The sequence below is a fragment of the Ceratotherium simum genome, chromosome 17 (assembly GCF_057802395.1).
Source record: "Ceratotherium simum simum isolate JZ-2026a chromosome 17, ASM5780239v1, whole genome shotgun sequence".
Taxonomy (NCBI): Eukaryota; Metazoa; Chordata; class Mammalia; order Perissodactyla; family Rhinocerotidae; genus Ceratotherium; species Ceratotherium simum.
In genome coordinates this window covers 19,346,961-19,371,085 of record NC_141916.1, presented here as the reverse complement: position 1 = coordinate 19,371,085, position 24,125 = coordinate 19,346,961, and the positions used below count along the sequence as shown (strand labels likewise).

The window sequence follows — 24,125 nt, the reverse complement described above, 5'->3', positions numbered from 1 at the left end:
CCCAGCAGTCAATGAGCCAGACCTGTCCACGGACCAGCAACTGCTGTCCTACCCCCAAGACCCTGTGCTGGGGTGTCTGGGAGCTCACCCATCATCCTCACGGGCCCCTCTTCTTTTGCAGGTGGTGGCCGTCGCCGATATGGCCGGGCAGGATCCAAAGGCTTCAATGCCAACCGGCGGCGGAGCCGGGCTGTGCTCTATCACCTGTCTGGGCACCTGCAGAAGCAGCCCAAGGGCAAGCACAAGCTCAATAAGGTGGATTGCGCCCTCGGCTGTGTGTTTTGGGGGGTGGGGCAGGGTAGGGCAGGCTGGGGAGGTGGAGGAGGGGAACTGAGCCCACAGGGAGAATGTCCGGGGGCCACCCAGGCCCCAGCAGCACTTTGGGGCTTGTGGCTGAGGGAGAGAACGTCACATGCCTGATCCATGGAAGATATAGAGGAGAGTCTTGGCCTTGGGTCAGATGGGCATTGGCTCGATCCTGTTCCTCCCCTGAGCAGCTGTGTGACCTCAGCTCAGTCTCCTGACCTAGTTGATCCTCAGTTTTCTGATCTATAACACGGGGGCTCTGATGACTACGTCAGCGGTTGCTTTGAGAATGCAGGGAGGGAAAGGAGGTGGATGTCTGTCCCGGATCCCATCCGAACTCAGCCTGTGCCAATTTCCTGTCCTCCCTGCCTGGACCTGCCCTGCCTCCCTCAGGGCGTGTTTGGGGAGAAGCCAAACTTGCCCGAGTACAAAGTAGCCGCCATCCGGAAGTCACCCTTCATCCTGCTGCACTGTGGGGCGCTGAGGGCCACTTGGGACGGCTTCATCCTGCTTGCCACCCTCTACGTGGCCGTGACCGTGCCCTACAGCGTGTGCGTGAGCACAGCCCGGGAGCCCAGCTCGGCCCGCAGCCCCCCCAGCGTCTGCGACCTGGCCGTGGAGGTCCTCTTCATTCTCGGTATGTGCGCTCTGTGCCTCCCACCCCACCCTGTGCCGGGCGCCCCTCGGGCTTTGGTGGGGATAGTCTGCATGGCTCCAGTGCCCCACAAGTGTCTCCCTTGCCCTCCCCCTGTCGGTGACCTGTGGGCTTTGAAATCAGACCTAGGTTCCAAACGTGTCTCTACCAGGAATGGGTTATATGACCCTGAGCCAATCGTAGCCTCTCCAAGCCTCAGTTTCTCCTTCCATCAAATAGGCATAAGGATGTCAGTTACTGTGAGAACTAGGTGATGCATGTAAGGAGCCTGGGACAGTGTGAAATACTGAGCAGGCGCCCAGGAAAGAACGGCTGCTCCCCCGCCCTGTGCTGACTCCCGCTCCGACTTCCTGCAGACATTGTGCTGAATTTCCGCACCACGTTCGTGTCCAAGTCAGGCCAGGTGGTGTTCGCCCCAAAGTCTATTTGCCTCCACTACGTTACCACCTGGTTCCTGCTGGATGTCATCGCGGCGCTGCCCTTCGACCTGCTCCACGCCTTCAAGGTCAACGTGGTCCGTGTGGCTGGGCGGGTGGGCTTTGGGGCGGGACAGGCCGGCCGGCCTGGGGGTGACCTCCCTCCCCCCCACCTCAGTACGTCGGGGCCCACCTGCTGAAGACGGTGCGGCTGCTGCGCTTGCTGCGCCTGCTCCCGCGGCTGGACCGCTACTCGCAGTACAGCGCCGTGGTGCTGACCCTGCTCATGGCTGTGTTCGCCCTGCTCGCCCACTGGGTGGCCTGCGTCTGGTTCTACATCGGCCAGCGGGAGATTGAGAGCAGCGCATCTGAGCTGCCCGAGATCGGTACTGGAGACTCCCTGTGTGTAGGGGGCGGTGTGTGTGCGTACGTATGTGCCAGAGGACTATGTCTACTCGAGTGTGCGTGTGTTGGGGACATGTGAGTGCAGGCTTGTGCCTCTCAGGGTATGTCTGTGAGCTGATACAAGGTATCAGAGATACGTGTGCAGGTCTGTGTGTGTATGTGCTCATATGTGTGTGTCAGGGGGCATGTGTGCAAGTAGGCGTGTGTTTGTGAGAAGAATGTGGGGGCTGATGTGTGCATGTAGATGCTAGTGTGACAGAGCCACTGCCTCGAGGTAGGCCTGTTCTCCCACAGCTGGACATTGTGGAGAAAGCCTGGTGGGCTGCCTGGGGGAGTGTCCTACTCACCCATTATGGCCTCCTCGTGGCCAAATTTTGGTCACATTTTTCAAGCCCCTGCCCAGCTGGGAACCTCACTTCTCTCAGGAGAAGGCTGTGCAGGGAGCTGCTGCCCTCCAGGGTTCCTCTGATGCCTGGCGCTTTCTCACCGCCCTCTCTGAAGCTCGTCCCCCGCCACCTTGGCTCCTAAGGCCCCTTCCCCACTCTCGTCACCTCCAGCCCGCGTCTCTCTGAGCTACTTCTCAGGCCTCTCCCAGCCTAACACGCAGCCTTTTTCTGCGTCCCAACGGTGTCTTCGCTCTCCTTCAATTCACCTCCACTTCCACAGCTCCTCCCTCTGCTCACCTCCCACTCACGTCTTAATTCCTGCCGGGAGGGCTTCCACCCCCACCCCTCATCCCAAAATGTCACCTAGAAGGTCATGGTGACCTTCTGGGGCCAAATCCTTGTCCCCTTGAAGTCCCTGTAGCACCTGACCCTGCCAACCACCCTCCTTGGAAATGTTCTGCCTCCTCCTGCGCCAGCCCCTCCCAGTCCCGGGCTTTCCTCCCATCTCCCCGCCCGCCTTACCTTGTTCTCTCTTGGTGATTCTGCTGCGCCACCACATCTCCACTTCCATCCTGTCTCCCTCTAACTCCAAACCATTCTGTTCCCGCTGTTTCTAACTCTCCATACCCCACAGCTCCAGCCCTGTCCACTTGCCAACACCCGGCCTTTAGTGCGGTTTCCAGTCAGTGGGCAGGAGGCCAGCTGTTCCAACGGCCTCTCGTGACCAGGCCTTGGCTCCCCAGGCATCCAGGTCAGCCTGAGAAACCTGCTCCATCAGTTCCCGGGGATAAGGAGGCTCCTGCCAGTCCTCTCTCTCTCACCACGTGGAGACCAGTGTGTCACCCAGAGGCCCGCTTGGATAGTCCCCAAGCGTTGTAGTTGCCGAGCACACGGAACCAGGACGCCCCGGGCAGTGTCAGCTCCTTGGCGCCTGCCCTTCCCAGAGGGAAGGTGGTAGAAGCTGCTCTGAGGTCAGACGGCCACCCAGAGAACAAGGTCAGAGGGCCAGAGATGGATAATGGTGACAGAAACCCTGACCGCAAAGTGGGCTAAGACACCCCAGATCCCCTGGTCAGCCACCCCTTACCCACAACAGGACTCATACCTCCTGGGTGTTGCATCCATGTGGCTCCTCTGTTCTGACCCCCTCGTGGGGGCTGCTGAGCTGACATTAAGGACAGCTTTGGCTCCCAGAGGGGCTCTGAGCCCAGCCCTAGAGAGCACAGGGGATGTGGGGGGCTGGCTATTTTACAGATATACGTGATAATTGCTTTACCTTGAACCCCAAGTTCCAGAGTGGTTTCCTTCTATTTGGGGCTGTGACTAGTTGACATTTGGGGCATTTCCAAGTCCTTCACATCATCCTCTCTCCCTTCTTTCTCTGGGGAAACTGCCCCCCAGCTGGGTTGGAGCCCCCCCTGGGCCTCCCAAAGTCAGCCCTGGAAGGGAGGTCTGTGGGGGGAGAGTGGCCCCCTGCTGGCCCGCTCTGTCCCATGGGAGGCACCTTCCCGTCCCATGGCTTCCTTGCCTCGGTTCCCCTGTTCCACTGTCCGTGGTGTGGACAGAGTTCTCACCCCAGATTCCCATTAGCCCAGGGGAGATGGGCTGGATTTTCAAAAGATTGTGCTAAATACTGAGGAAGAGCACTCTGGGCATTTCTCAGTGTGAAAGCCACCAGCCTCCAGAACAGCCTCTGCCGGCCTGACCCTCCCCACACGGAGGCACCATCCCACCACCAGCTCCAAGAGTTGTCCACGCCCCGTGGCCAAGACAGAGAGGAGAGGCCGCTCTGCCACCCTCCCCTCATCCCCCTGCTTCTGGCCCCCTCTGGCAGGCCCCCCACCCTCCTCACTTGGCAACTGGCGTCACGTCAGGGGACCAACTAAGTAATGACTGAAGAGTGCTGCATATTCCCGTGCATTCTCACAGCACACCTCAGGTAATGGGCTGAATCCTCACCTTGGCTCAGGCCTTAACACATCCCCCCAAATTCCTCAGCCTGGAATCTGATGCCCCCAATGTGAACCCTCCACTCTAGCTAAGTGGAGCTTCTTGCCTATTCTCTCCATCTCTAGGCTTGGCCCATGCCTTTCCCTAGGTCAGGACTGGTCCCCTCTCAGTTTCTTTGTTTCAAAACTCTACCCATCCTCTGAGACCAAGTGCCAGTGTCCCCTCTTCCTGGCGGCCTTCTAGCACAAAGTACATTGGTTTGAGCCCCGTCATGTGGCACTTGGGCTGTGTGTACCTCTGAGATGTGGCTGCTACCCTGCAGTAAGCTCCTGTGGGTCCCCCCAGCTCCTGGCACACATGTGTGAGTTTGCTGAGTGAATGATGGGTGGGTGGGTGGGGGGAGTCGGGACCACAGGGAGCAGTGTGTGTGAGGTGTTGGGGAGAGTGTGGAGTAGAGGGGTGGGGTGTGCTGAGGTGGGAGGGACAGGGCACATGCAGAGAGGTGGGTACCACTGCAGCCCACCCTCTTCGTCTCCATTCTACATCAGCCAATATGCCCTCTCTCCTCTGCTCCCCATAGCCCCCAGCTCTGTCGGGACCCCTGGGACCTCTGCAGGCCCTGGGAGCCCCCATCCAACACCCTGGAACTCCCACAACCCTCCAGCTAGGTTCACAGTGACTTCGGGCAGCCATGGGCTCCTGAGAGACCCCAGTCCACAGCCCCACGTCCTGCCAAGGCCAGGCCAGAGAAAGTGGCGTTGACAGGGAGACAGGCAATCTTCAGCCTCCGCCCGGTGGCCCAGTCTGGCCCATGTCTACACGTGTGCTCAGGAGCCTCTGTGTGTGCACACGTGCTTGCCTGTCTGTGGCCTTTGAGTGATTCACCTGTGAGCTCATGTCCATGCAAGTGTGTCCCCTCCCCTACCTGGGTGTTAGCAGGTGAGCACCTGTGTACCCTTGTCTCTGTCCCAAGTGTGCACAGGCCTTTTGTGTGTGAGCAGCTGTGGCTATGCACCTGTGAACGTGCTCACACATGTGTGTCCTTGTCCCCTCTACTGTGTGGAGCACATGTGTGGCCTCAGTGGTGTCCACTGCACACGTCCACATCGGTGTGCTTCAGAACGTGTGCATGAGGGTGGGTGATTTGTGTGGTTGTGGGGAAGGATGAGGCTGAATGGGGGGTGGCTTTCTGGAGCAGGCCAGCTCAGAGAAAGAACAAGAGGAGTCTGAGTAGACAGGGCAGAGGAGGTGGCTCCACCGGTCCCACCCTGGGGACGAGGCTGTGACTGGTGCAGTGAGCCCTGCCAGTCCCTCTGCCCCCTCCAGCTGGGCCTGTTACCTGAGATTAGTGCCAGCCATGGGGAAGAGGGTGCGATGCTCCTGCTCCATCCTCGGTGCCAATAGAAGTCTGCTGGGGAGATGACAGCCTTGTCCTCATGTGCTTGTCTTACCAAGGGTTGAGGGGCTGGACGGGGCTGTGCTGGGCTGGCAGAGGAGGAAAGTGGCAGGAAGCCATAGGGGGTGGATCTGCATCCACATGTCCCCCACGCCAGGGATACCCGGCAGGCACACCTGCACCCACAGTGCAGCGGTGCTGTCCCGCCCCCTTCCCAGGCTGGCTGCAGGAGCTGGCCCGCCGACTGGAGACCCCCTACTACCTGGTGGGCCGGAGCCCAGCTGTCGGGAACAGCTCTGGCCAGAGTGACAACTGTAGCAGCGGCAGCAGCGAGGCCAACAGGACGGGGCTGGAGCTCCTGGGCGGCCCGTCGCTGCGCAGCGCCTACATCACCTCCCTCTACTTCGCACTCAGCAGCCTCACCAGCGTGGGCTTCGGCAACGTGTCCGCCAACACGGACACAGAGAAGATTTTCTCCATCTGCACCATGCTCATCGGCGGTGAGGCCTGCCGCTCTCCCTGTCCCTGCCCCTCCTAGACTTCTGGCCCCAGGCGGCCCCACCCTCCCCACCTCCCCCAGGGTCCTGAGGTCCTTCCCAGAGGTTCTTCTGCTTTCAGGGGCCCAAGGAACACAGGCCAGGGCCGGCAGAGCCCCCTCGGCTGCAGGACTCCAGCCGCACAGCGGCCTGTGTGCCTTGCCTAGGAGTAGGGGGAGGACAGATGTGTCCGGCACGGTGTCAGGCCCGGCCCGGCCAGTCCTGGAGGTGACCCCCTCTCGCCACCTTCCCCAGCCCTGATGCACGCGGTGGTATTTGGGAACGTGACGGCCATCATCCAGCGCATGTACGCCCGCCGCTTTCTGTACCACAGCCGCACCCGCGACCTGCGTGACTACATTCGCATCCACCGCATCCCCAAGCCCCTCAAGCAGCGCATGCTCGAGTACTTTCAGGCGACCTGGGCCGTGAACAACGGCATCGACACCACCGAGGTACGCAGGCCTCCAGGGCTGGCCCTTTCAGCCTTGGCTCCCTCCGGGGGTGTGCGTCTGGCCAAAATTCCCAGGAGTGGGCTGGGGAAGGGGCACAGAATGCAGAATCCTGGCCTCCCTGCCTCCGCTTTCTCCTGGGGGGACAGCAGCCTGGGACAGAGGGCAGCCCAGAAGGCTGGGAGGCCTCTCTCCACTCTTGTTAGGTCAGGAGGTTCTGCTCACTGGTCTTCAAGCCTGAGGCTGGAGGAGGAAAGCTGGGCTGTTCATGGGGGGCTAAAGTGATTGAGAGGGAGGCAGAGACAGCCCCTCACTGATGGTGGTACCCTGTGTGGAGCTTGCTGCTGTGCGGGGGGCCTCAAGTTCCCTCCCACACCTCCCCATGCTCCTGGGGCCCGCTGGGGTAGAAAGGGGCTGGCTGGAGGCTGCCTCCCGTTCTGCCATGACAACCCTCCCCACCTGCAGCTGCTGCAGAGCCTCCCAGACGAGCTCCGTGCAGACATTGCCATGCACCTGCACAAGGAGGTCCTGCAGCTGCCCCTGTTTGAGGCAGCGAGCCGCGGCTGCCTCCGGGCGCTCTCCCTGGCCCTGCGGCCCGCCTTCTGCACGCCCGGCGAGTACCTCATCCACCAAGGCGACGCTCTCCAGGCCCTCTACTTCGTCTGCTCCGGCTCCATGGAGGTGCTCAAGGGCGGCACGGTGCTTGCCATCCTAGGTGTGTCGGGGGCGGAGAGAGGATGCGGGGGCTTGTGGGAGGCAGGTGGAACTGTGGCCCCATCTACAGAAAACCAGAGAGGGGACACAGGCAAGGCCACCCGGGGAGAAACAGCCAGCGTGGAACCCTGGGCAAAGCTCAGAGCGGACCCAGTGACCACAAGTTGGCAACACAAGGAGGCAGATGTGATCTGGGGAGTGTTTGAGGACCAGCCTTGAGTCTGTGAGGGGACAGCGGGGAGCACTTCCTGTCAAGGAGGAAAATCAAAGGCTGAGAATGGAAGTGCTGGAGAGAGTGCTCAGGCAGAGCTGAAAAGGGTGGAATGAGAGCTCTCCCGTGGGGCTCCCGCGGCTGGGCCCGTGGAGAGTGGAGATGCTACTATCCCAGGGCGGATCCCAGAGCAGGCCCAGGGCTGCCAGGGTGACCGTGGAGCTCAGACTCAGCGGATATACTTCCCTTCTTGGCAAAAAAAAAGAGGTGAAGATGAGGGATCAGTTCCCTAGACAAGGAAGAAGAGATGCAGTGATGGAATCCGTGTCATTATAGTGCTGACCCAGGGGTCTCGCAGCGGGCGGCGCTGTGCCCAGCCCCGTACCTGCTTTTTCTCAGCAAACCTCACAAAACCTGGCGAGGAGGAACTGTTGTCACTCCCATTTTGCATAGAAGGAGACTGTGGGTCCAGAGGGTAATGAATTGGCAGGCTGGGGTTAGAAGCTAGTCTGGGTACGCTGTGCTCTCAGGGCTCTGCTCTGGGGAGACTCATGTGCCGCAGAAAGGGCATGATTTCAGGGGGTCGGACATGCACTGTAGGCTTTGGGAAGGCACATTCGAGTGCTCCGGGAACCACGGGCTGCACGGCTCTGGGGCTGTGGGAGGCTCTCGGCAGTGACCCCAGAGGGCGGGAGCACTATGATCTGCTTGGGTAATTGAGGGCCTCACACAGGATGGGACAGGGGATGGAAGGGAGGTGGTGCCCCGACCACAGCTGAATCCTCAGGCAGCCAAGAGCTTGTAGACTCACTGTGGGGACAGCTGACGCCCGGAGGGACTGAGGTTTGTCACTAACCTGGAGAACCAGGAAGACCAGGTGCCCAGCAGCTACTGTGTGTCCATCCTCTCTCCCTTGAGGAAGATGACCTTCCAACTCGCTCAGAGCTGAGAGAAGCGAGAGGCTGTTTCGCCCTTCACTTTGTGTTGTTCCTGAGTTCGGCGTCTGGGCCTGGATGCAGTTCATGCCAGGCCTCTGAGCAAATGAAGTTATGGCCACTCATGTATGGCTGGCAATCTTTGAGAAATTATGGAGACCTGGAGAGAGGCAGAAGGGCGAAAAGACAGGTTTTGGCAACTGCAGACTGGTCACTCCAAGATTGTCAAGCGGATTATTAAACAGATGGTTTCCAGCCTGGAGTCAAGGAAGCAGTGTGGCTGGGAGCTGACTTGGATCCCGACAGAGCATCTCTTCACTGAGGCCAGGCCCCAGATCTCAGAATGGTCACGTTCAGTATTAGGATGAAGCCTCAAGAATGGCCACCACCTGCAGCCCAGGCCTTTGCCTCTAGAATGTCCCCCAGCACCAGGACTTATGCCACCTTTGATCTATCCTGGCCCTGCCCAGGTGCTCTGGATGGGCTGTTTGCTCTGTGGACCTGGCGGCTCTCAGTGCCCCAAAGAATGCCTGGCTCCCCACGACCTGGTTTTCTGCTTTGCCGTCATCCCATCCCCCACCTGCCTCCTTAGTTGAACATCCAGGTGGTTCCTGCCTGCTCCTGGCAGCTAAGGCTCCCCACACATCCAGCAGTGTCGATTCTGCGCCACCTCTGTGTGAACTAACAGCCAAGTGTGTGCAGAGTCGGTTGTGGGGGAGGAAGGGCAAGCAAGGTGAAGAGAAGTATGCTGGGGGCCAGCGCCGCGAGCTCCTCGATGAGCCGAGCTGGAGGCCCTGGCTGAGATGCCAGCCCAGAGGGCAGTCTCTGGTCCCCAAGACAGTGGCACGGAAGTCTGTCCTTGGTCCTGTCCTGTTTCTTGTTTTTATCTCACCTCTTGGATGAAGACAAGAAGTACACAAGCATCCTATTTCCAGATGACACACAGGAGGAGAGAGAGCTTCATCAGATGATCACACTGAGATGCAAACAGTTCTTGGAAGGAACCAGAAGGATGGTCTGAAACCAAGAAAATAGGATTTGACAGCGATGCATTCTACACTGAAGTTCGAGCGAAAGTCCGTGAACACTTAAGAGGAGGCCTCTAAGCTCAGTGAGGTCTGCCGGCTGCGGGAGGCAGCCCACAGGGTGTGGCAGCGCTCCATTTTTCTCCTGAAGGAGGAGGAAACGCTTTCTAATCTCGTGGACTGTCTGGCAGTGGGTTGAGCTGCTGTGTGAGGGCAGTGAGTGCTCGGCCCCAGCCCCGATGGCGTCCCATCCCTGCTGGGAATGATCTGCAGGGGAGTCTTGTCGGGAGGAAAGGGAAGGAAATGGATTGGTCGTCCGTGTGTCAGGCACAGTATCTACACTAACTCATTTAATCCTCGCCATGTCCCTGATCGGAGACACCCCATTTCATTGATTCTGAGACACATTTTTTTCCCACAATTTAACATCTCTGAGACTGGGATGCAGACTCTGATGCCATTTTACAATCGCTGTCAGCAAGGTGGCAGCAGTCTCAGCTGGGCGGTGAGAAACCCTCCACTGACACCTTCTGGTAAGATCAAGAAAGCACCACAGTCTTAGTTAACTACAGGATCTATCGTACAGACGAGGCACCGGGGCTCAGGGAGATGAAGGAAGATGGTCACTTGACATTTTCACTGAGCCACACGGGGCACGAGCCTGCTGGTTCCACACACTGGTGCCTGGGCAAGCTCCACCCGAATCACTGTGGGGCTTGAAAACCATTGGATTTTGGGGTGCCCTGTAGACATATATTATGATTCTATAGGTAGGGATGGGTTCTGCGTGTCTGACTGGTTTAACTTTCCCCGGGGATTCTGATCCACAGGCAGGCTGGGAACCACTAGAATTGGTGACTGCTCAGTCGTCTCAGAGCTAAAATTCGGATGTGTTTCAGCCCAGGGGCTTGCATCCGAAATGAGTTTGAGTGCCTGAGTCACAGAGCTCTCACCGCAAGCCTGTCTGAAGAGCCAGTGAGGCAGGCAGCAAGGGTCGGCCAGGGCCTGGGTCCCTCTGCTCCCCTCTGTTCTGTTCTTAAGGACCACAGTCGGAGCCTGGCTGGAAAGGCCCCACTCAGAAGCCTCCGCTCTGCTCCGCTCCCCTCTCTCGTTGCTGAGGGGCAGGGCTTGCTGACATCTGCTTCCTCTCCCCAGGGAAGGGTGATCTGATCGGCTGTGAGCTGCCCCGGCGCGAGCAGGTGGTCAAGGCCAATGCCGACGTCAAGGGGCTGACGTACTGCGTCCTGCAGTGTCTGCAGCTGGCGGGGCTGCATGAGAGCCTCGCACTGTACCCCGAGTTTGCCCCACGCTTCAGCCGGGGACTCCGGGGGGAGCTCAGCTACAACCTGGGTGCTGGCGGAGGCACCGCAGAGGTGAGGGTGCTGGGTACGTGCATGGAGGGGCTGGGGTGCCGGGGAGCCAGGTGGGCAGAGGCTGGGGTTCGTGGAGGTGTTGTGTGAGCACATGGCCTGGTGTGAACACTCTTGCACGTGGTGGGGGGGTCTACACTCTCCCTGCCCCTTCATACCCACACACATGGTTCTTGAGAGTCCAGCCCAGCCGTGCTCAGCCACCCCTCCTGGCTCTCTCTGGCCCAGCTGAGACAGCCTGGCCCTGTCTAGAGCAAAGTCTCATGGGAGGGCAGCCAAGTCCACTGGTACCGGATAAGGAGCCTATAGGCCACAGGTGAAGGATGATGCCCAGGGGTCAGGTCTGGGCAGGGCCAGGCTCTAGCCCCCCAGGCTGCCTCTGGGAGAGCCCTGCGGTTCCCTCTGCTGCTTCATGGTGAAACAGGGCTGCTCTGAGGAGCTTTTGAATTTTCCTGGCTTATGTCACTAATTCCAAACCAGTTTTTTTTTTTTTTTATAATTTTATTTATTTATCCCCAAAGCCCCAGTAGATAGTTGTACGTCATAGCTGCACATCCTTCTAGCTGCTGTATGTGGGACGCGGCCTCAGCATGGCCGGAGAAGCGGTGCGTTGGTGCGCGCCCGGGATCAGAACCGGGGCTGCCAGCATCGGAGCGCACGCACTTAACCGCTAAGCCACGGGGCCGGTCCCCCCAACCAGTTCTTAATACGATGTTCTCTTGGATAGTCCGGTTAGCTGAGGGACCAAGTAGATGAGTGGTGTGTCCACACTTGGCTAGAATTTTGAGGGGAAGTGAGTGAACACCTCCAGGGCTTGGTGGCTTTGTGGTGGCAGCAGAAAAGCAGCCTCCCCTGCCCAGCCTCTTCTGCGGGGTGAGAGATACTGGGCATCTTTGTTTAACAAAGACGGCTCCTCCCTTCCAATGAGATAAGGCCTGGGTGGCAGAGGTGAGTGGGGCTATCCATGCTAGTTCCCTGTCCCCCACTGTCCCCAGGCGGACACCAGCTCCCTGAGTGGCGACAACACCCTCATGTCCACGCTGGAGGAGAAGGAGACAGACGGGGAGCAGGGCCCCACGGCCTCACCAGCCCCAGCTGATGAGCTCTCCAGCCCCCTGTTGTCCCCCGGCTGTACCTCCTCGTCCTCAGCTGCCAAGCTGCTGTCACCACGTCAAACTGCGCCCCGGCCCCGTCTGGGTGGCAGAGGGAGGCTGGGCAGGGCCGGGGCTTCGCAGGCTGAGGTTGGCCCCTCTGCTCGCCCTCGGAGCATAGAGGGGCTGCGGCTGCCCCCTGTGCCGTGGAATGTGCCCCCGGATCTGAGCCCTAGGTGAGCGGACCACTACTCTATGGCAGAGATGGTGGTAATAGGGCGGGGGCCCTGGCCAGGCTCACCTCCACCCTAGCTGCCTGTCCTTCCATCCTAACTCCTCCCAGCCTGCCTGGTCCAAGCCCACCTTCTCTAGGAAGCCTTCCTCAACTCCTCCATCTCCCTGCTGCCCCACCCCACTACTAGGTGCATGGCCATACACTGCTCAGAACTCTCTTGCTGTTCCACGTACTCAGGCTTGGCTCCCCAGCAAAACTGCAAGCTCCAAGGGGAAGGGACCACGTACCTTTCTCTTGGGGTCTGAGCCCCCTGGCCCAGCTCTGGCCTCTGGCAGCCTCTGTATGTGGACACTGGGGCGTCCTGTCCCGTGAAACACTGCGGTGGCTGCCTGTTGATTGATTTGCTGTCCTGGCGCCTGGGTCCACAGGGTAGTAGATGGCATTGAGGACGGCTGTGGGTCTGACCAGCCCAAGTTCTCTTTCCGTGTCCAGTCTGGCCCAGAATGTAGCAGCAGCCCCTCCCCTGGACCAGGTACTGGGGCCCGGGGCCTGGGGGGAGGTCGGCGGGGCAGCCCCTTTGCCCTGGGAGCCTCTGAGAAACCGGCAGGGTACAGACTTTGCCTGGAAGTCCCCTTGCCCTCACCCACCTGCATGGTTTGGGCAGGGGAATTTGGTGGTTAAGACCAGCACGTTGGTGTCGGAAGGTAGCTGGGAACGGGGTTTAGGTCTCTGCTGTCAGCTCTTTAGAGCAGTGTGACCTTGATTCTTGCTCCGGCTTCCTGTCTGTAAAACGGTTGTTGTGCATGTTAAATAAGATGATATCACTAAGACCCTTAGCACGATGTCTGGCTCGCTGGGGTATAGATGGCTGGGGAAACAGAGTTGAAAGCAGCCTCTGGCCAGGCCAGGCAGCCCTGAGAGTAGGCCAGGTAATGAGCTCCCAGGCATGTCCCTGTTCCTGGAGGACAGAACAAGAGATAGCCACAAAGAGCAACTTCTTGAGGGGGAAAGTGCAGGGCAGTGTGCCTGAGGCCCCCTGGCAGTTGGGGCAGAATTCAGCAACTTGGCAAGGCTGGAAGTGGCCATTCCTGGCGTCAGGCCCTGCCAGGCCAACGTGGTCTGTGCCAACGGGGCAGAGGCCTGGACCACAGTGTCTCCTCTTACTAGCCCCGCTGATAACCCCATCCTACTGCCCACAGAGAACGGCCTGCTCACTGTCCCGCTCGGGCCCAGCGAGGCAAGAAACACAGACATGCTGGACAAGCTTCGGCAGGCGGTGGGTGAGGGCAAGGTGGAGGCAGGGAAGGGGAGGGGTGGGCACTGCTATTGTGAGGGCTGGATTCCAGTCTGACCTTGTCCTCCTCCCGCCCCGCAGGTGATGGAGCTGTCTGAGCAGGTGCTGCAGATGCGGGAAGGACTGCAGTCGCTTCGCCAGGCCCTACAGCTTGTCCTGGCGCCCCATGGGGAGGGCCCGTGCCCTCGGGCGTCGGGAGAGGGGCCATGCCCGGCCGGCACCTCTGGGCTCCTACAGCCTCTGTGTGTGGACACTGGGGCGTCCTCCTACTGCCTGCAGCCCCCAGCTGGCTCTGTCTTGAGTGGGACCTGGCCCCACCCTCGGCCAGGTCCTCCTCCCCTCACAGCACCTTGGCCCTGGGGCCCCCCAGCATCTCAGAGCTCCCCCTGGCCTCGAGCCACAGCTTTCTGGACCTCCACCTCAGACTCAGAGCCCCCTGGCTCAGGAGAACTCTGCCCTGAGCCCAGCACCCCTGGCTCACCACCTCCTGAGGAAGGGGCTAGGACTGGGCCCCTGGAGCCCGTGAACCAGGCTGAGGCCACCAGTACTGGAGAGCCCCCGCCAGGGTCAGGGGGCCTGGCCTTGTCCTGGGACCCTCATAGCCTGGAGATGGTGCTTATTGGCTGCCACGGCTCTGGCACAGTTCAGTGGACCCAGGAAGAAGGCACAGGGGTTTGACGGCCAGCCCCGGAACTCAGTGTTGCCAGACATGCTGCCATCTGCTGCTCTGCCCAACCTTGGGGTGGAAGAAGCGCAGCAGCCAACCCCTGGGACTCCGTGCTGCCTGCTGGCTCAGGGCAGGGAGCCTGAGAGCCAAGGGGGGCCTGGCCCCCAACTCTCACAGAGGGTGAGCTGGAGCCTCAGGGGCAGGCCCCGGGCTAGGAGTCTTCGGGGCCTACTCCTGGGGCCCCTCCTCAGCCTACTCCTCTGACCTCGTCTCCCTCTGCAGGCTGGGGGAAAGAGGTCTGAGGCTAAGGAGGGGTTCTGCCATCCCCTGCATGTGCCCCCGTCTCACCTGTCCCCTCCATTTTTTATATTAAAAAATAATAATAAAAAAAACTACTTTGGAACTCAGTGCTTTTTATTTACAAAAGAAAAATAATAAAGGAAAAGTCTGAAGCTAATCATCTGGAGACATAGGGGTGAAGATGGGAATCTGGGGGAAGAGGGGAGGGTGGTCTGCAGAGGGGAGGGGCTCTGGCTCTAGGGAAACCAGAGGGTCCCCACTTCTAGGGGCTTCCTGAGGGCCACCCCCCCTACCGCAGAGGCTCAGATCAATGGGCCAGCAGTTGGGTCTCCTGCTGCCCACTCTGGTTTTTCCAGGAGCCTGAGTTCCCAGCTCCAGGGGGAACTGGCAGGGGAAACTGAGGCCGGAGAGAGCCCATGGTCCTGCCACCACTCCTCACTGTGGCGTGATCTTGGCAGCCTCGGCCCGGATAAGGGCAATGAGGTCCTGGTTGATGAGGAAGACGAATCTCAGGCTGGCAATCTGGGGGCAGCAGAGAAGGGTGGCTGTAGACAGAGATGGAACTAGGGGCCAGGCCTACGTACCGGCTCACTACACCCCAGGTCTCATCCTGGCCTTTCCACCTCCCTCCCAGCTCACCTCCACCACAGAGTTGTTGCTGAGGCGCCACTTGGAGCCACACAGCACAGGCCGTCCATCAATGTAGATGGGCCGTCGGCCCTCATTGGCAATGAAGAAATCCCCGTTGTTTTTCAGCTTGATAATACCTATGGGAATAGAGAAAAAGGGGGATAATGGGATGGGGGAAACCTCCATGTACCCTCTCTGCTTCCTGGGCATGGGCTAGAAGGCACCCAGGACCCCCAAGTTAGAGATCTTGAAATGCCGGCTCCGCAGCCTCAGCTAGCCCATGAGGGTTCCCACGGAGACCAGGCCACAGGGCTGGAGAGCAGCGAGAGGCCGGTGGGGACATCCATACACTGTTTCCTGCTGGTACCTTGCTTCCGGGAGATCTTCCAGGCTGGACCCTCCAGAGACAGATCCACATCAATCTGGTTGTCCTTGGTTGCTCTGCCCAGGGTGATCTGGGGAAATGGGGCAGGTAAGGGCTGGGACCTGAGGACTTGAGGAGGGGTCAACATAGGCCAGGGAAAGATGAGAAATCAGGGACCAGATATAGAAAGGGCAGCGAGGGGAAGACTGACAGAAGATGGAAACCTAGGAAGAGGGGACGTGGATGGCACCGCTGGGTCTTCCTTACCTCTCGCGAGCGCATCAGGTACCGCACCATGCGGCCCCGCAGCACTGCCAGCGTCTGGTTGTCGAAGTCCGGAGAGCTCATGCCTGGGGGAGGAGCAGCTTGTGTTGGGGAAGAACCCACCTCTTAGGGCCACGGGGCGGAAGGCAGGGAGCCAGGGCAAGGCCTACTGAGGGAAAGGAGTCAGGGGCTGGGAAAAGAGGGTGCACCCACCCAGGCAACCAGAGGTCCCCTAGCCTGCTCACCTGTGATGCTATCTACCAGCACCTGCCACTTATGCAGCTCCTGTTCCAGCTGCCGAATCTCTCGCTTCTGGCGCCGGTCAGCCACTGTCAGCTCTGGAGTGAAGCGGGGTAGTAAGGAGGGACAGTCCAAGGTCACCAGCACTTTGTACTGGTTCTGTCTGTTCTGGCAGGAGCTTCCATCCCCTCACTGTCCCCACCGGGGCACACTCACCATGTTCCAGCACCTCATCCCGCATGTCCCTGAGGGGTGAGAAGAGAAGATGAATCAGGCTCCTCACTCCAGCTCCCCGGCCGTCACCATTAGGTGCTACTCGGCTCATTAGGGTATCCCTCAGCCCAGGAGCCAAGGGGCCCAGCGGGCTGCTCCTCAGCCTAGCCTCCTTCCCTGAGGTTGGGGTGGGGGTGGGGGTAAGGAACAATGACGGGGGTGCTCAGCAGTGAGACCGGGTGCCAACAGCTCCAACTGGGGCACAAGGCTGAGTCTGGGCTGGGCTGCACGCTCTGCAGCAGGAGGCAGGGCCGGGCAGCCTGGGAGCCTTGCCCCCAGCAGACACTCAGCTCTCGCACCCTGCCTGTGGCCCTGGCCACTCACTTGAGCTTACTGTCATCAATCAGGTCTTCTGCGTCGGAGAAGTTCAGCACTTGGTCCCCCTTGGGCAGCGGCTGCACTGAACAAAGGACGGAGGGAGGGTCAGCGCCGATGCTCCCACTCAACCCCAAGCTGCTGGCAGACAAGTGAACTAAGGGGACAAACTAAAGGCTGAGCCTGTGAGAATAGTTTTGTGCTGAAATCAACAGAAGTTACCCTGACACAGGTAATGGAGTGCATGCCGGATTAGGCTGCACGCTAACTTGGCACAAAGCATTCTTGGGGTTAGCCAAAGGGAGAGATGGTTCTAGAAAGAGAAGGGAATTAACGCTGACCTTTTGTGGGGGCTTTTCAAAGTGCAAAGGGCTCTCACTTTCATAGTCTTGAACCAAGCAGGGGAAGCACTACTGTTAGCACTACAGATGAGGAAACAGACATGGGGGGAGGGTTCAACCACGAGACTCTAGTTTAGGCCAGAGCCAGGATTCAAGCCCTGCTTTCCTGATTCCAAATTCAAAATGCTCCCCCTACCACATCACATGCTCTGAACATTTTCTGCCACACTCCACGAGGGGTTGAGAGGCACCTGCCAGTCATTCCCACTTAGAAAGGGTGTGCCGGATGACAGCTGCCTCACATTAAGCCAATGTTTTTCAAACTATAGGTCATGATGTGTCAATGGGTCATGAAACTGGTTTCATTTTTTCCAAAAAATGAAACGAAAGTCAGATAATTAATATCAGAGTCCATCAGATATATTCGGGATAAATATGGTTTCATGAAAGGTTTTCAGTTTTTTGTCTGGTCAAAATTTAAAAAGGGGGCCAGACCGGTGGCCTACTGGTTAAGTTCCTGCATTCTGCTTCAGTGGCCTGGGGATCACAGGTTTGGATCCTGGGCGTGGACCTACTAACCGCTCATCAAGCCATGCTGAGGTGGCGTCCCACGTAGAGGAACTAGAAGGACCTACAACTAGGATATACAACTATGTAATGGGGCTTTGGGGAGAAAAAAAGAAAAAGGAGAAGATTGGCAACAGATGTTAGCTCAGGACCAATCTTCCTCAAAAAACAAAAAAAATTAAAAGGGACTGGGGCCCCCAAATCTGAGAACTTCTCCTTTAAGGCCAGCTATTCCCAAGACTACAGCATCTGCTCGGGAGCAGCTAGTGGCTGTGAAATTGTTGGTTGAGTCCGACAATACCTGAGGTCCTCACTGCCTGCCAGGGAAGCTAGGGGGGCTGCCTAGGAGCCACAATGCTCACTCCACCCCCTCACCCATCTCCTTAGGTCAGACTGTGCGGGGAGATGGGGGTTTGGGGTGGTCACCCCCATGAAGCACCCCCCCAGTCTGCCTGGAATCCCACGGATCTAATAATCAACCGACCTGACGGCTAAGCAGTGCACACTCCCTGTTCCTAGGGACTCCTGGCTCTAAATAGCAAAGGAGAAATCAAATTCCCACATAAGAAGACTCTTGAACAGAAAAATTAAACCTTTAAGTTAACAAGTAAGTTTACACAAAATGATTTTCAAAATAGTGACAAAGGAGCTAGCTATGGCAGCAAAAATAAACTTTAGCCAGGGTCTGTTCTCTTGATGGGAATTCAGTGACATCTGAGCCCGAGGAAGAAGCAGGAATAAAGTGAGTGACCCACTGGGCACTAAATTCGGAGACCCTTAGGAAGGAAAGATGGGGCCTCTCCCTGACAAGATTTCCTAAAGTCCTCATGTAGGAATATCTTTTAATAATCAGAAGCTGTAAGACCCAGGTAGTAAGGGGAAGGGCATGGCCGAAGCTTCATTTTCAGAATAGTGAGAACAACTATATAGAAGGCAACAGGCAGTAATACTGGGAAGTAAGAGGAGAGTGTGCCTGTACACGAAAGGCTGACTGGAATCCCAAATCTCCCTGAAATCTCATCTTCCTGTAGTTTAATCAGACTGCTTTCCTGATGTTTGTCACCAGGAGAGTTTTCTGTTGGTGAGGGAAGAGAGGAAGCAGAGAGCATTCTGGCCCTTGGGAAGAAAGAGAGACAGACGGATGGGGTGTGAAGTCCCAGGGGGCACGTCTGAATGGCCCGAAGGCAGCCTGACAGCACTGACTGCCTGGTGGGAGGAGAGGCAGCGAGAAGGAACGTGGAGAAAAGGAAGGGCAGAAAGGCTTAGAAAAAGTCATTATCTCCAGGGTGGGACACAGGGAAAGTGAGCAGTGAAGGGGGCTTTCACATTTTGCTCATGTTTGAATGTTATTCATGAAGACTATATCAATGTGTTATTCATGTAATGACAAAACATGTCAAAAAACAAGAAGTGATTGTTAAGTCTAAACCCTGTCATTTAGACTTTTTGTCCAGGATTCCAGGCAATTTTGGCTACCCTTACCATGATGCTGAAGACCATTCCAGCTACTTTCCCTCCCTCTGGAAGAAAGTGGTTTTGGCTGCGAAGAGAGGTGAACAAGGCACTGGGGGCCACTGAAGGATCTGTTACAGGGCACTTGTGGGCAGCTGTGCCCAGATCACTTCACGCTCACATGTACACACCCATTCTGCCAGCTCCGGGGGCCAGTTACCTGTCTGGTCCTCCAGCAGGTAATACTGCTTCATGAGCTGCCAGTGGGCCTGCAGAGCCTTGGCAGTTCGGGCCAGGTAGAAGGCATCGGGGTGTCTGTGCAGCAGGTCCTGGAAGGTCTCCAGCGTGGGCTGGCTGGTCTGGAGGACAAGAAGCATGGTCTAGGCATCTGGGTTTTCTCTCTCCCGCCTCTGCCTTACCACCCCGCCCTCTGCCCCAGTCCCCACCAGGAGCTGGAAGAAGCGATAGCTACAGTTGCCCAGGGAGCCAGGCTTGGCTCTTCCTGAGGACCCTGTCCACAGAGGCCCCTGCAAAGGTACGTGCATCTGCACAGCCACCTTTCCAGGCAGTGGAGTCTCCCCACAGCAGTTTTCCAGGTGGTCCAGCTCCCACCCTGCCCGGCCACTCAACGTGACCAGCTCTCAGCCTTACCGATCCCACTTTGCTCAGCAGCTGTTCCTCAGCCTTGCTAAACAGGGCCTTGCTCTGGATGGCAGCAATGGCCTCTGGGTGCAGCTGTCTCATGGCCTGGCAGGCCAGCCTGGGCAGGGGGCAGACAGAGGTCAGGGCAGGGTTGAAAGGAGGGTGTCAAGCAATCGGAGTTCCTACTTCCCCAATGCCTGCAGGCCTCTGTAATGCAGAACTAGAGGCCAGGCCCTCAACAGGAAGAGCCCAAGGCTTAGCATGGCACCTATGGCCTCATGGGTTTGTCAAAAGCGTGAACAGGCAACTCCGAAAACTGAAGTTCCTGTGTTCAACGCTGTGAAGAGACTCAAAGGCACAGCCCCCTAGAGGCCAGCCCTGAGGGAGATCCTGAGACTAGTGGCCGCTCCCTCCCCAAGACCTTTATCCTGACTTGGCCAAAGCTGCCACCCATTAGCCTCTGCCCACCACCTCCTCTTTCCCAAGCTGAGCCCTGTCCATTTCCTAGTATATCAGGGCCGTAGCTACAGCTTAAGCAGTGCCAGGGGCTGTGGAGAAGGAGACAGGTGTTAAGCTTCCAACCAAATTTGGACGATGTCAAATGCAGTGACTGAAGAGGAAGTGTGTGTGCTGCATGTGTGCACGGGTTTATTTGGAACTCAGGCTGTTGGAGCTGGAAGGGGTCTTGGTATCCTGCTCCAACCCGTTTTTCTTACGGAGGAAGAAACTGTAGGTCAGTGTGGAAAGGTTGGGAGGTGACCCGGCCCAGATGACAATGCACATGACGGTGGAGCCAGGGCTCCCGGCACTCGTTTGGGTATTTTCTCCCATGCTACGTCCTCAGCTTCCAGATTCCCTTGCTTCTGGCATCAAGCCAGGGCTAGCAGGATTGGCAGCAGGAAAAAGGTTCCCTCTGAAGCCTGGCAGGTCTCGGTTTCATCCCAGAGGATGCAAGGCCCCAGGAGCCCTGCCTCCCAGGCCCCTCTTTTGGGCCCTTGCATAACTCTCTCTTTTCCAGGAGCCAATATCTGGTGTCCCCAGCACTAGCCCACTGCTGGAGCCAGCCCCACTCACTTGGAGATGACAGGATCGTAGAGCAGGGCGTACCAGCGCTCCTGGACTTCCCGAAGGGTGAAGCGGCAGCTGAACTTCACGCCCAGGTGGACGGATGTCAGGTCGTTGGTCTGCAAGGCCCCAGAGGGTTTGCTTCAGCCTTAGAGCTGGAAAGAGCCCTTCCCTTGCCATCCACAGGGCACTGCCGGGCTAGTTGGGGGGCTGGGAACTGGAGGCTGGGGGGAGAAGGCGACCACGAAATCTGTGGTGGGAAGCACTACCTGCAACACAGCATTGATGAGTAGGAGGTCATCCGCAGGCTTCCAGCGGCCCAAATCCTTGGTCACCTGAAGTGGCTGTTTGCTCTTCTTCACACGCTTGGTGAGTCCAGGGGCTGGGGCTGGGCTGGGCGGCACAGGAGTGCTGGGGGCCTTGGACACCTGGGCAGAAGACAGGAACAGAGTGAGCTCAAAGCTGGCATCACGGCAGCTAGGGCCTCAGGCCTAGAGCTTTACGTACTGTGTGGCAGCCCGAGCCCCACCCAATAATAAGCAGCACAGGCAGGGAGCTCAGCTTTCTAATACCCACCCCTCCCCCTTTCCACCCCCACCAAAGTACTTCTGCATAGTTCTTGACCATACGGGGTCTTCTCTTTCCTGGTGGCACCCCCAAACTCCAGAGTGGAGGGTGGGTGGGAGAATACCAGGAAAACACTCTTGCTTGTACAGTGTCTGGGGCCAGAGCAATGCCACCTGGGGGTTATTTTTACACCCAGCAATGCTGGGAACAGGCTGTCTGCTCCCAGAATAGATGCACGCTCCAAGCCTCCCACACAGAATGTGATACAGGATGCACTGACAGGGCGGGGGGTGCAGCAAGAAAGAGGGAGGAGGGAGAGAAGGGCTCCCAGGAGGGAGGCATCTGCGGATGGGGCTGGGGCAGCTTGGTCCTCTCACAAGCCTCCTCGGCAGGGCTCTTGCCAGCTGGCAAAGGTTGAGGAAACACAAAATCTGGCGCTGGACCCCATCCCCTCCACCCCCCTCATCTCCCAATCCCTCACCTTCTTCTTCTCACTGGAGGAGGGCTCGCTCCCTGAACAGCGCCCTGGTTCTACCCCACTGGCCCCCTTTGCCCGGGTAGAGGACTTAGCCAAGCTGCTCTCCACCAGCTCATCATCAAACTTCTTCCTCTTGATGAACCTGTGGAGAGTCCTACCCAGTGAGCATTCCTTGCCCCCTCCCCATTACCCACTCACACACACACCCAGCCTCTAAAACAGAGCAGGTTCCAGGCAGGATACTAACTGCTCCAGCTCAGTGGAAGGGGCTTCGAATTGCTACGTTCCACCCCTCTGAGATGACAGGGTACTGCACCACAAAGATTTCACAGCAAAGACCTAAGATCTCCCTCCCTTGCCCTCAGTCAGGGATTTGGCAGGGACAGGAAAAGCAGAAGGCCTGCCAACCCTCAGGCCCCAGAGGGGCTCAGGTAGCCATTCCCAACAGGGGCAAAGGCATGCAGCACCTGATGCCCCTGCCCAGTCCCCAGCCCTCTGAACCCTTACTACCTGGAGGAGCTTCTCCGTTTAGGGATGGTGCCCAAGGCCTGGGAGGAGGCCCGCTTCTGCCCTGCCAGTGACTCCTCATCCTCTGAGCGGCTGGCAGTGCCTGATGCCATCAGGGATGAATCTAGCAGCCCCTGAGAATCTAGAAAAAGAGAAGTGGTGAACTCAGTCATCCTAAGTGCCCAGCAGAGCCCTGAGCCTCTGTGCATGGGACCCCTTCTCAGCCCCCCTTCTCATGCCAGCCCTCCTGGCCCCTCCCCTGCTTCCTTGACACTTGAGGTTTTAAAGTGGGAGTTCCTTGGCCATCCAGATCCCATCTGGGCTCAGACCTGGCCCAGACCTTCCACGCTGGGCAGTTCTCCAGGTGCCACGTGTCATATCATGCAGCACATGGTGCTCAGGTCAGACTGGTGATGCCAACACACCAGGCTCTGAACATAACTGCACCCTCTGCCATCAAAATACAGCCACGCCAAAGAGCAGCAGCTCAACAGCAAGTCAATCAATTGTGGCCTCTGCCGAGAGGTACGCAGGTGGTGCTGGCCCAGGGGGAGGTGGCAATGCCCAGCCAGGACCGAAAGACACACGTGCCAGGCACGGGGTGGAATCAGCAGATGCTTGGCGCCTGAGCGTTTGGGGAGCTGGCCCGGCCTCATACTACCTTTGTCCATCCTCTTACAGGCCCAAAGCCACTGGTTCCAAACCACAGGACTAGAAGGAAGGGTCCCACTGGCTCATCCAAGGACTCTGACCAGGTGAGCTTAGAGGCTGAGAGGAGATTCTGCAAAGGAGAAATGAGGCTCCGGTTTCCAACGGGCCAGCCTCACCTCCTTATACTGAAACAGATCCCCCAGGGTCCCATAAGCTAGGGAAGACACAAGAAGAGACACAGGCTCTGTTCTGCCAATATGACCTTGCTAAACCAGGAGCCTTTTGAAGGTCATCGACATCTTTGAAAATATGATAAAAACTATGGACTCCAGAAAAACGTACAAACACATACTAATTTAGGGGGTTCACGGACCACTCTAATTCTATTAGTTGCCCATAGGTTAAGGGCCTTGACTATAAACTAGCAAGAAACAAGGGATTCTTGGCTCACTGTTTCTTTCCGTCAGCTGCCCACGCAGCTCAGTGGCACCGCCCTCCCCCTCCCAGGCCAAAGGAGGGAGAAGGAAAGGGAGACAGAAGGCCATCCAGTTCATCTCATTTTTTCTCACTTGCATCCAGTTCATCTAATTTTTTCTCACTTGCAGCTTTGGCTGAAGACTTAGTGGGTGGAACCTCGTGGAAGCTAAAAAACTTTGGGTTTGCGAACTGCGCGAATATCAACCCGCCCTGGGTGGCCCGCTCCTAAGCCCCACACAACTCAGGTACTGGGGACTCGCGGGCGCGCCGCTGTCGGTCCCGCCCCTTCGGCCCAGGGCGGCTCTCGGCGCATCGTTCTGGCCCTGCCCCCAGGTGCGCTCGTGCGCTCCACAGGGTAGGGCTGGGAATCCTAACAACTGGGGAGAGGGCGGGGGGCCCCATTCCGAGGCCCGACTGAAGCAAGGTCTGCACCCCCGTCCTTCTCAGGCCCTCCGCCCCTCGTTCTCCCCTAAGTGCACACCCAAGGTGGGGAATTAGTCCAGGTCTCTTTCAGGGGCTCGGGAGAGGAGTGGGGATGAAGTCAGCCCTGCAACTCAAAGCAGAGCGCCAAGTCAACCCCGATACTCCCGCAGTCTTGGTTTAAGCCCCATGGGCTGATGGCGGGGGAGGGGTGGCCAATCCCCAGGCCAATTCTCACCCCACCCTCGGCACGCCACCTTTGCGCATGCGTAACACCTCGGACCAAATTCTGGCCCGGTCCGGCCCACGCATGCGCAGATTTTCGGGGCGCTACCGGGGCGGGGCCCCAAACCTTGGGGGGGTCGCCCCGGCGGCACTCTGCGAAACTCCATTTCACCCCCAACTCTGCTCAGAACCCTCAGAGGCGAACCGCGAGGTCTCACCATTCCTAGGCTGCCAGCTCCAACAATTTCTCCGCGGCGACGGCAGCAGCCGCAGGGCCAAAGCCGGCTTCCGTGAGGTACGTCT

The 24,125-nt window shown here is 58.2% G+C and overlaps 2 protein-coding genes across 10 annotated transcripts in view; one reads left to right on the top strand and one right to left on the bottom strand.

Moving 5' to 3' along the window:
• KCNH3 (potassium voltage-gated channel subfamily H member 3) overlaps positions 1-14,441 on the top strand; it is an 18,999-nt gene extending 4,558 nt beyond the window's left edge. For 5 of the 8 annotated variants that reach the window (XM_087442448.1, XM_087442447.1, XM_004428986.3 and 2 more), the window contains 12 exons: positions 122-255; positions 700-943; positions 1,318-1,475; positions 1,556-1,763; positions 5,733-6,014; positions 6,306-6,505; positions 6,968-7,217; positions 10,543-10,760; positions 11,753-12,084; positions 12,512-12,615; positions 13,283-13,359; positions 13,459-14,441. In XM_087442448.1, the coding sequence (XP_087298574.1) occupies positions 122-255; positions 700-943; positions 1,318-1,475; positions 1,556-1,763; positions 5,733-6,014; positions 6,306-6,505; positions 6,968-7,217; positions 10,543-10,760; positions 11,753-12,084; positions 12,512-12,615; positions 13,283-13,359; positions 13,459-14,055 (2,804 nt within the window). In that variant the 3' untranslated portion in view covers positions 14,056-14,441. Of the gene's footprint in view, positions 1-121; positions 256-699; positions 944-1,317; positions 1,476-1,555; positions 1,764-5,091; positions 5,203-5,732; positions 6,015-6,132; positions 6,279-6,305; positions 6,506-6,967; positions 7,218-10,542; positions 10,761-11,752; positions 12,085-12,511; positions 12,616-13,282; positions 13,360-13,458 lie in introns of all 8 variants that reach the window. The other 3 variants (XM_087442449.1, XM_087442453.1, XM_087442452.1) reach the window with 3 other exon arrangements.
• On the bottom strand, positions 14,438-24,125 carry MCRS1 (microspherule protein 1). 2 transcript variants are annotated; one of them, XM_004428988.3, is made up of 15 exons: positions 24,041-24,125; positions 22,711-22,830; positions 22,053-22,191; positions 21,546-21,684; positions 20,767-20,925; positions 20,507-20,616; positions 19,442-19,550; positions 19,011-19,149; positions 16,440-16,515; positions 16,059-16,087; positions 15,848-15,940; positions 15,606-15,688; positions 15,342-15,429; positions 14,984-15,111; positions 14,438-14,866 (listed from the first exon to the last, which is right to left on the bottom strand). In XM_004428988.3, exons 2-15 carry the CDS (start codon positions 22,718-22,720, stop codon positions 14,780-14,782), a joined length of 1,389 nt encoding a protein of 462 aa, XP_004429045.1. In that variant the 5' UTR covers positions 22,721-22,830; positions 24,041-24,125; the 3' UTR covers positions 14,438-14,779. The 2 variants fall into 2 exon arrangements, with proteins under 2 accessions (XP_004429045.1, XP_014641916.1); XM_014786430.2 differs by lacking the exon at positions 22,711-22,830 and having other exon boundaries at positions 24,041-24,118.

What these genes read in the sequence shown, in the direction of transcription:
- MCRS1 (XM_004428988.3), bottom strand. An exon ending in GGATGAGGTGCTGGAACATG is followed by an intron (nt 15,941 to 16,058) that starts GTGAGTGTGCCC and finishes GCTTCACTCCAG; the next exon opens with AGCTGACAGTGGCTGACCGG. An exon ending in GAAGATCTCCCGGAAGCAAG is followed by an intron (nt 15,112 to 15,341) that starts GTACCAGCAGGA and finishes CTATTCCCATAG; the next exon opens with GTATTATCAAGCTGAAAAAC.